General features: G+C 31.5%; 1 protein-coding gene across 1 annotated transcript; it reads right to left on the bottom strand.

Annotated features, from left to right (window-relative positions):
* Positions 1 to 6,792: 6,792 nt before the first annotated feature.
* LOC140433717 (uncharacterized) lies at positions 6,793 to 7,296 on the bottom strand. The gene has a single exon (XM_072521695.1). It carries the CDS (start codon positions 7,294 to 7,296, stop codon positions 6,793 to 6,795), a length of 504 nt encoding a protein of 167 aa, XP_072377796.1.
* Positions 7,297 to 11,417: the final 4,121 nt, after the last annotated feature.

Raw genomic sequence — 11,417 nt, 5'->3', positions numbered from 1 at the left:
GTTTTGGCATCTTCAGAAATAGAATAGGCAAATCTGCCTCGACATACTGTAGTGCTTGTGGGGTACCGGACGCTCCCGCCCACATTTTAACTGCAAGAGATGGGCAAATGAGAGGGGAGATTTCGAGAGGCGAATGGGTTTCGGGCTGGATAAAAGAAATATTGTAAACATAATGCTGAGAGGAGAAAAAGAATGGAGAGAAGTACACTGTCTGATTTCTGGTGTGATGAAGAAAAAGGAGCCGGAGGACAGAGGAGGAAATTGAGCCAGGGATTTGAAATTTATGGTTAATATTATTTATTAGTTTACGGCCTAACGTCTGAAACATTTTCTGATTTACGGTAGTAGGTATGGTTATTTATAAATTTTAAATTTTTCGTTTTATATTTTAGTTGTTCATTGAGTGGCAAGACCACCTTTCTGGAACGGTGGTTAAGGTTTTAGCCGGAACACGGTTAATCTGGCACTACCCTGGAGTCTTCTGGCCTAGTATCCTACTCGGCTGAAAGATGCCAGGGTGTCTTGTTCCGTGACGTAGATGTCCAAAAAAGATTTTTCCCACCGTTGCCTGTCAGAATTCAATGGATACCTTCTTAGGCTCTTACTGGAATCTGGTAATACGGCAATTAAAAAAAAACTTGTTCAGAGATCATCATTGTCAAAAGTGTTTTAACTATTATCAGAATTTTTGAATTTTTATAATTTTCTGTAATTAAGTACCTATTTCTACCCTATTGGTTATTGGTATCAATAATAGTTTCAGCTGTTGCGTAGCCCTTTTTATTCTGTATTGTCTTATGGAGCGCGTTACTTTTAGTTCCTTATCAAAATATTTTCTAGCAATATTTGGTTTTAAGACCAAATAATGAATGCCGATTCTTACTTAATTGTAATATACCTGCTAATCCTAACCAGAAAAGACACGGCATTTCATATTTCATTTATTTATTAAAAATAAATAAAATGTATTCATTATTTGTTACTCGTTTAATATTTTGTAAGTTAACACAGCAAAATTTATTTTAATTTCAACAGTTTTAACAATATTAATTTCAGACCATATTTATTAGATATTGACTGCGATAATACACTAACATAAATATCTATCTGAATTTTTAAAATGGGTTTTAATAAATATGATTTATGTACGTCACTGTGGTGAAATGGACCAAGGCCTATGTATAGTCTTATTGTATAAGGCTTTCTTCGTAATAGTTGCCTTTTATAGTAGGCTGTAAGACGGTTTTCCATACAAGTACTGTCGTCAAGTAAAGCAAATGTGAGGAATATTGACCGCTCTGCTTAAAAAATTGTACGGTGTTAGTAAAACTAGACTTTCTTTTGTCAGTTATATTGTCACGGATTTTTATGTGTAGATAACATGTAGACCCATATAAAAAATAACAAAAGTACCTCTGTGTAATTCATGGATATTAAAATAAATTTTATATATATATATATATATATATATATATATATATATATATATATATATATTATATACACATACATATGCATATATATATATATATATATATATATATATATATATATATATATATATATATATTTATATGAAGCAACAAGAAACAGCGAGACTTCTCTTTAATATCGAAATGGGTGAACCGCAAATTTTAAAGCCTGTTACTAGAGGCTATTGAACGATACTAGGAATAACCTTTTACTCTGAAATTGTTCAATTCTCCTTTGAAAACACTATCTGTTCCAATTTCATCATGGTACCTACTAAACATGTTTCAACTATTAACTCTCATCAGGAACACTAACTTGTGGAAGTTCAAACTAAAATGAAATGCAGTTTAGTATTTGGCACAATTATGTTTGGGGTTGTGGTACTGTAGACACTTTGGGAAAAAAATCTGTTAGAAGCTATTGAGGACTATAATCTCGTACTTTTAAATAACGGCAAAGGAACTTTGCTGCGTAGTCTTAGTAGTATTAGTAAATCAGCAATAGACCTTAGAATATGGGGAGCAAATATTAGTCATTGTTTCATTGGATTGGGATGTTGTAAACAATACTTTGGGATCAAATCATTTTGCTATTATTATAAAGTCAAATATTAATGTTAATAAAGCTGAATATGTAAATACAAATTTCCAATGGAATATAAATAAAGTGGACCGGTCTCTTTTCCAATTGTTCAAAATTCAAAAAAAAAATGGATACATCGGCCATACTCTGAGAGGAAAAAGATACGCAATCCCCCAACTAATCATCCAGGGAAAGATTGGAGGCAAGAGAGGAGTAGGTCGCAAACAAATGTCGTGGCTTCGGAACATAAAGAACTGGACAGGCATAAATATCACTGGCGATCTTTTGCATGCCGCACTATATTGGCCAACGCACTATAGGTGCACAGCACTATAAGAAGAAGAAGGGTCTCTTTTCTCTTCTATCACTGATAATTTCATGGAACTCGATAATAATTTAAATAACCAACAATTTTTAAATAAATTAAACAAATTTTAATATTGTAAAATATGTATACCGGAGAAAAGAACAGGGACTAATCCACGATTTAGGAAAACTTGGTGGAATGACAATAATTGTAGAAAGGTTATTCAAGAACTACAAATTGCTTTACGCAAGTTTAAGTTACCGTCCAATATACAAAATTATATAAGTTATAATAAATGTGTAGCAGAAACCAAAAAAGTTTATTCAAGTGTAAGCGTAATACATGGAGAAAATTGTTGTGGAACTTTTAACAAAAATACACAATAAAAAATATGTGGACTCATGTCAAACGTTTACAAAACATCTTTTAACCACAAATAAATCCAGTGACCGAAGAAGAATAGGTTAAAGAGTTTTGACAAAATTATGTCCAGGTGATATATTTTCAAAAATTATTGTAATGGAAAGTAAAATCTCTAATCTAATCATCCACTGTCAGTGCCATTTAGTTTATATGAATTAGAAATAAGTCTTAAGAACAAGAAAAACACTTCTCCGGAAATAGATAATATACATTAGATTATGTTGGTAAATTTACATTAAAAAATAAAAGAAGCACTATTAAAATTTTTAATATGGCAATCAGAAGATATTCCAGATAGTTGGAGAGAGTAACGGTAATTCCCGTACTTAAAGCAAATCGAAATTCTGATTCGGCAGAATCTTGGAATCACTGGACCAGAATGTAAAACTTAGGCTCGAAAGATGGTTAGAAAAAAATATTAAAATATCACAAACACAATTTGGATTTAAAAAAAATCATTCTACTTTCGAAGCAGTGAGCCATTTGGTAACAGATATAAATTAAGCGTTACGTCAAATTCTTCAGTAACAGCTCTTATATTAGATGTTAAATCAGCATACAACAACGTTAGTTTAAGTATACTATATAAAAAGATGTCACAAATAGGTCTTCCGAATGAATTCCCAAAAAATAATAAAATTATGACTGTAGAAAAATTTATATATCGGTAAATGGTAACACAATTGGTCCAAGACTAGCGATGGATGGGTTTACCTCAAAAAGGAATATTAAGCCCATTGCTAAATTTAATTTATACTGCTGATCTAGTGAAAAATTTCCACTCACAAAAAATTTTACAATTTGCAGATATAGTCATTTATCAAGAACACGTTAAAATAGAAAATGCAGTCAAGTCATTGAAGAAGGAGCCAATCATATTAAACATGGAGTGAATTACATGGACTAAATATCTCTGATTCCAAAACTAAATTATGTATTTTTACAAGAAAACGAAAAGAAATACCAATTACATCTTAACAAACAATGTCACCTATCCAGTGCAAGTTATGTTAAATATTTGGCTATTACTCTTGATAGACAGCTTCTCTGAAAAGAACATAAATAAAAAATATAGTTAAATAAACAGAAAAGGGAATAACTCTCCTTCGATTCGTGTCACACTTACGATGGGGAGCAGATCCAAATATTTCTTTGTTATTATTTAAAAATAATATTATCGACTATGGATCAATATTATACAGTGACGCATCACAGTGTCATTTAAACCAAATAGACAAAATTGTTAATAAATGCCTTAGATTGTGTATAGGAGCCCTAAGAAGTAAATCCATTAGTAACCTACAAGTCGAATGCTGTGAAATGTTAATGGAAATAAGACGAAAAAAACTTGGCATCAGACTTTTAGTTAGATTGGTACAAGAAAAAGTCAAGTTTAATATCCAAAATACACCAACTGTTCTTAGCAAACTTAACAAAAAAATATTGGATAAAAAAGAAAACTCTAAATATACTAAATTTCTATTCAGAAATAACAATATTATAATAAACAACTATATAAATAATGACATAAACCCAAATTACAATATTAAGTTTAATACTCTGGAACAAGTTCAGGTATACTTCTTAAGGGACTACAACAATTTGCCTTTATCTTTAAGAAAATTAATATTTATATCTGACAGTTCACAATTGTTCAAAGATTATTATAAGCTATATGCAGATGCATCCAAAAGTATCGAAGATGTGGGATGTGCATACTGGGATAACAATAATAAAAACAGTAAAATGTTTAAACTCAATTCCATCATGAGTATATACACAGCTGAATTAATAGCGATAGTGAAAGCACTAAAATATTTATCTAATATAAATCATTCAAAGTTTATAATTTATAGTAACAGCAAAAGTTCTTTAAGTAAAATTAGTGCCATAAATCCTAAATCAAAAGTAAATTACATTGAATTATATATAGTAAAAGTTAAAGAACTTCAGCAACAAGGCAAAACTGTTAAGTTGGCATGGATTAAAAGCAACTGTGGAATAACTGGAAATGAAATAGTAGATGAACTGGCAGAAAAAATGCGGTGACAAAGGAGTATTAACTCATTATATTTGTACGTCTAGAGATATAGAATCAGACATATTTAAAGAACGTAAGAAATAATGAAAAGAAAGGTATATTAATGAGAATATAAATACAGGAAATCATTACAGAGCAATCAGAACCACATTACGGATAAACCTTGGTTTTCTAAAATGGAGGCGACAATGGATATGACAAGAACTATATGCAGAATGAGAATTTTAACCACTATCTTACACCATCATATATGTTTAAAATGAATCTAGCATCTATCACAATGTACTTGTGGTCAGATGGGTAACCAACAACATAAAATTTTGGACTGTTCTCTTATATCTAATAAGGTTAATTATTGTTTAAATTCGCTGTATTCTTTGACCGATGTTCACCATCCCATTAATTTAAATCATTTATTTACTTTAGAAAACAATGAGTTTTTATATAGATTATTGTATAAACATGTTTTAGATATTAAACTCAAATTGTAATTGTAAATATAGAGTACGTATTTCTTTGTAATTTATTAGAATATATAAAAAAATATAAAAAAAATACAATAGAAAAAAAAATAAAAAAAAATAAACAAAAAAATTAAATAAAAAAAATTTAAGAAATAAATAATAACTAAAAAATAAAAATCAAAAAAAAAAGAAAAAAAAATCGGAAACTTGGACAGTCCATAGTAAAGTAGCTATTGATTTAAGTAGATAGCTGCAGAAGAGTTTGCTGTGGAATTCTGAGGACCTTATCACCTATTTTATATATAAATACCTAAAAAAGCACCAAGAAAAAAAAAACTAGAAACAAATAAAAAAAAAGACTATACATTAGAAATCAATACTAGTAATAGATTTAGGATAAGATTGTATACGAAACAATGACTAATGAAAAAATGAGTAAAAATTGTAAGATTGACGAATAGATTAGTGTCCGCACTCATATAAACACAAACAAACAACAATAATATTTTTGTTATGTGTCTACACTTTATAGTATTTAACTGAATAATTTGAGGAAGAAATAACTGTTTGTCTTAAGTTGGTCATTCACGACAGCGTAAGGCCTTAATTTTGTATGTAAAGAATTTGAAATTGGTTATTAAAAGAATGATTGTGATCTAAAAGGTAAAATGCGTGCATAGAATCTGTTTTTCTATTATTGAAAGCCCTTTTGAGTTCTGCTATACGTTTCTTAAAGGTTCTACTTGTTTGATCGATGCAATCGGGGTTTTTGGGCAATCGCCACATAGCCAAAGAGCCAAAAGAAGAAGCACTTACACAGTGTTGTATGCAAACTTACATGTGACGACTGCCCAAAAACTTACATCGGTTATACAGGTAGAACCTTTAATAAATGTATAGCAGAACACAAAAGGGCTTTCAATAACAGAAAAACAGATTCTACGTACGCACTTCATCTTCTATAGACAAATTCACGAGAGGATTTCAGTACAGTGTTTATGAGAAGCGACGTTACCGCTTATGCCGCTACAAAACGGAGTCTACTAGGGAAACTGCTACAAAAAAAAATTCGTAGCTCCGTAGTGGCTACAAATTTAAATTGTTAATTTATATACCGACAGGATATATACCAACTTGGATCAATTATTACTATTAACAGTCTCAACAATTATTACAAAGAAAAGTGTGTACACACCAAAGAATAAAATTACACTAATAAAAGAATAAAAATTTATGTAGCCTAAATACTACCTAATGAATAAAGATAAAAAAATTTTATTTCAAATTTTTAGTAAAAGGTATAAATAAAATACCCAAACGGACTATATCACAAATACAGAACGTTTTCGGAATGTAAATTCCATCATCAGTGTAACCTGAAAGTAATTAAAAACTTTAATTAAAAAGAACGTAAGATTTAAAATGTTGACTAAGGTTATGCAAATATAGGGTTATGCAAATAGGGGAATAAAGATAAGACTTACAACAAAAGTGTCTGGTCTCTACTCCATTTCGGAAAAACCGTCCTCACTGGAACTGCCGGTGTTGGCTGTGATAATCACCGGTAGGATATCTTCTTGTAGGTTGTCAGCTATCCACATTTCTTTTTCAATTCTGATGACATGCTGTATATCATTTTGCCACTGTTTAGCAGAGACATTGGCAAACGCTTTATGGATGAGTTGTTGCACACGATCTTTTTTAAAGTCAGTGTTTCGGGCTGTAACGTAATGTTTAACTTGGCTCCAAACCATCTCTATTGGATTAAGCTCACAGTGATAGGGAGGAAATCGTAATACTTCTACGCTGTATTTCTCGACCAAAGTTTCGATGTTATACTTGTCGTATATATCTGCATAACTGTTTGCTACATCCAATAGTTCTGACTTTAAATAATCTTCTTCGTAAAATATATCCTTCTCTCGTAACCATTCTTGAATTTGTTGTTTGTTCCAGGAGCTTCTTGGGAAATTTTGTTTGCATGAATGATGTGGAGCATTATCCATGACTACCACATTTTTTTTTCCTTTTGGGAGGTTTGCGATTAGTTTATTTTAAACCAGTCTTCGAAAGACACAACGTTCATTTCGTCATGGTAGTCGCCTGAATCTTTTTTTGCTAAAAATACACATTCTGAATTTGGTAGAAAACCTCTATCAGATCCAACATGTAACAAGACAAATCTCGGACCTGTTTTGGATCATTTAGACCAGTAGTCAAACCTTTTAAAAGTGCATCCTTATAACTGGTTATGGTTGAATCCATCAATACCTTATTTACTGTATGTCCGATATTTACCCAACTTTCATCCAAATAGAAAATATTGTATCCTTGATTTCGATAATTCTGTATTTTTCTAAGAAATTGATGCCTCCAATTTATTATGTCAGGATGTTTCATCATTACTGCTTTCTTTACTCTTTTTTCATAAACAAACCCCATCTCTCGCAATAGTCGATATAGAGTACTTTTGGAAAATTTAGGCAAATGTTCGTGTAAATTAACGGCATCCAGGATAGCTTTGATTGTGGAAGGTATGTTCTTTAAGAAAAATTCCATGTGAACAAGGCTTCTCAATTGGCTCCTGATATTCTCATCGTAGCTAAACTCCCGATTGGTCTCCTTCTTGGTCCGTTTACGTGGGTTTTTCAGAATTTTGGGTAAGTCTCCATTATGATCCAATCCTTCCTGACGAATTTTCCAGACTGTTCTATCGCTAACACCCAGCGCTGCACTTGTTGTAGAAACAATTTGTGTTGGAGTCAGATCGGAATTTGTTTTTGTTGTATATATCAACATATTCAAAATAATTTGTCGCGCATATAAATCTAAGATTTGTCCTTGTTTGAAACTGTTTACCTCTAAATGCTTAATGTTTTTGACCAAGTACATAAAAAAAAGTTTAAAAATAAATTGCACTTATTTTTTGACAAGTTAACGTACCTTCTCGAATGCACACACAAAACAGTTAAACCGTTTCTACAAACTGCAAAACTGCTATAGATATACGCACTCGTATAACAATTAATAGATACTATTATCAGGAAAATTCTAAATGGGTATTTAATTACAACAATACCGAAATTTCTACACGGTTATACCATTTCTACAAACCATGTAGTCAGTAAGCTATTCTACGAATTCTGCGACTTTCACTTCGGAGGTCATTATCGAAATACAAAATATTAATCAATTACAAAAATTTTGTTTTTAGTAAAAAAATTCTTCTAATAATTAAATTTGATCTGACTCATTCATATCGGCAAATCAGACATATTAAACATTTTCAAGTAGAAGACATCAAAAAGATATTGCCAATATTTATGAGTTGCAAAGATTTTATTGAAAGATCATTCAATTATACGAAATCAACTTTAACTTAAAAATATCAGTCACAAAAATCATAGCATGTGATTAGTGTTTTAGGTTAAATCTTCGTATTTTGTGCTAAGGTATCTGCAGTTACTATATGGATAGCTGTTAATGAAACACCCTGTATAAATAATACTTATATATAAATATAAATGATGTATCCTCGATATATTTTTGACTTATCTACTAATCGTGGCATTTTCTTTCTATTCATTTCAATTCTATTCAAAAGGTCTTCAAACATCCATTTCCGTAAATATGACAACAAGAGATGTAAGAAATTTTCTATTCGTCAAATACAACAGTGCTCAACAATTGATAAGGATCGAAGTAATAGTTTACTCTAGAAATAGCCGAAGTTTGTAAAACTTTAATAATTAAAGTAATATTAAAACCCCGACTTTATTATCAATTTTAAGCGAAATAAAATAAATTTTGCCATTATGGCCATTTTTTACTAGGGTCAGCAAAAAGTTGAATATTAAAGTCGTCTATTTTCATTTATTCTATTCAAATCATCGTACTAGGATCTCAACAAACTTTAAAATATTTGAAATCATAATTATGATCCTTATCAATTGTTGAGCACTATATTATGACGACGTCCGAATATTTTCTGGAACAGTCATTAGGGCAAATCAGTGAATGTTAGTGCAAAATTGCAAGTGCTCCGTGTGTAAGGGAGTGTTAAGTTCGAAGCCATTTCTGCCACGTTGAGGCCGACGATGAACTAGCAACGCTGCAGCGTTTTCTTCCATTTGATTAACATTGTCCGTAAGAGCCAACGCTGAAATCTACTGGTGAATCCGAGCTTAGATCATAATTATTCTTTTAATAACAAATTAAAATTCTACACATTTAAAATAAATGCCTTAAGCTATCTTTTTTAGAATGTATGAAAATTGACCAATGACCAACTTGAGACAACCAATTCTCCCTTCCTCCCTTCCTTATTTAGTAATAGACTATAAAGCGTAGACATATAACAAAAATAGCTCACTTAGGAAAGACACTCCGCCGAAACAGCTGAAAAATTATAATAAATTTTGTGAAAGAGTTGAAAATTTGCTTAAAAAAATGGAAACTATTACGGAATACCAAATAGAGTATAATAATATTTTTAAAACGAGAATAATTTCACTACACGACATGGTATATACATTAGTGTCACAAAGATGTAGTAATGTTATACGGATTGAACTAAGATTAAAAAAGAAAATAAATTGTGATGTACCAATTAGTAAGTCGTCTAAAGTACTGAATTATGTACGAACAGGATTATTTGAAAAAAAAAATAAGTAAAAAGTCTCGATTTAATGATGATTGATAAAGCAAACGAGCAGTCCCGCGGAATCGAAAAAAAAAATCGGTTAATAACTCAATATAACATTAAATATCACCCCAAGAATCCAGATATGTTTAACCTTGTCTGACCATTTGAGGATTATTTCTAATTAAGAGTCTAGACCTGAAGTCGGACTTGATAATAAAGTGAATTTATTTTGATTTACGTTTTTCTGTGGGTGATCCAGAAATTTGTTACTGTGGGATTATGACTTGCAAATACTTTGATATACTCATTTTATTAGGAGTATTTCTTATATTAATAGCGTGATTAAATACCAGATAACTGTTAAAATGTTAGAGAAATTAAGTTAAGAATTATTTAGGGCAGGCAATAATCGAGAACCAAGTCACTATCCAATAATAAGTTTAATAGTCCTAGCGTTAAAGTTTTACTAGCAAAACGATCACCAATAAAATTTATACAATTATAAAATGAGATGATAATCAACTCCAGTAGTTTTTTTTTCAGATGGTTGAAAATAAATAAGGTATAATTTACCACTGTTTTGGATTATCGCTAGAAACTGGACAGCCAGTCTTCCGCCGCCCAACATCAGAAGTATAACAGTAAGTTGCTTAAATAATGAAAATTACAATTCATCTATAAAAGTCATTATTAGAATGGGTTATGAAATTTACATTTAAATGAAGCTGTTTCGCAATTTAACACATACACACACGTACGCCCACACGTTTTTAACCCAGCCCGTAGGAACATATGTAAAACCATTATACAGTGGGATCCACATGTCAGAAGATAAAACCGGTCACACTTCGTTATGAACTGGTACCTATCTGACCCCCAAGCTACTCCTCCACCTCTCCCCAACGTGTGAGTTATGATGGGGAGGCTTATGAACTGATCGTTTGTTTAGGCATCCTAGAACACTCTCCGTTTTTCTTGAATGGTTAGGCCACCTAACTGTAGAGGTAGCACAAAATCGGCTTTTCTGCCTAATTATATTACTCAATTTACTTTTGTTAAAATACCATGACCTAGGGACTGTCCTTAAAACAGTGTGTGTTTCGACAGAGAACCACCAATCTAAGTTGGTGCCTCTGTGTCCGAAATATGTGTGTTATCGGCCACAAAAGGTCTGGCTATCGAGTCCATGTTTGTCGCACAGGACTTCCATGCTCAGCTTCCGCGATATAGAGCCTTTCGACCTGCCTTATAGACCTAATGCCTAAGCGGCAGTATAAAAGGCCCAAATACGTACCTTAACGTTACGTATTTAGATATTGCTAGGGCCACAGGATAATGAAGTTTTGGACTGTTTGGATTTTCTTACTATTGGTTTTATAGGTGTGTTCCATGCTACAGAACATAAATATGCTAGTGTTGTCTTTGTAGACCGTTAAGTTTACATGTTCTGTGAACGTTAGGCGTATCACACACAAAAGCCGA

This window comes from Diabrotica undecimpunctata, chromosome 2 (assembly GCF_040954645.1).
Source record: "Diabrotica undecimpunctata isolate CICGRU chromosome 2, icDiaUnde3, whole genome shotgun sequence".
Taxonomy (NCBI): Eukaryota; Metazoa; Arthropoda; class Insecta; order Coleoptera; family Chrysomelidae; genus Diabrotica; species Diabrotica undecimpunctata.
This window is presented reverse-complemented; position numbering and strand designations above follow the sequence as displayed.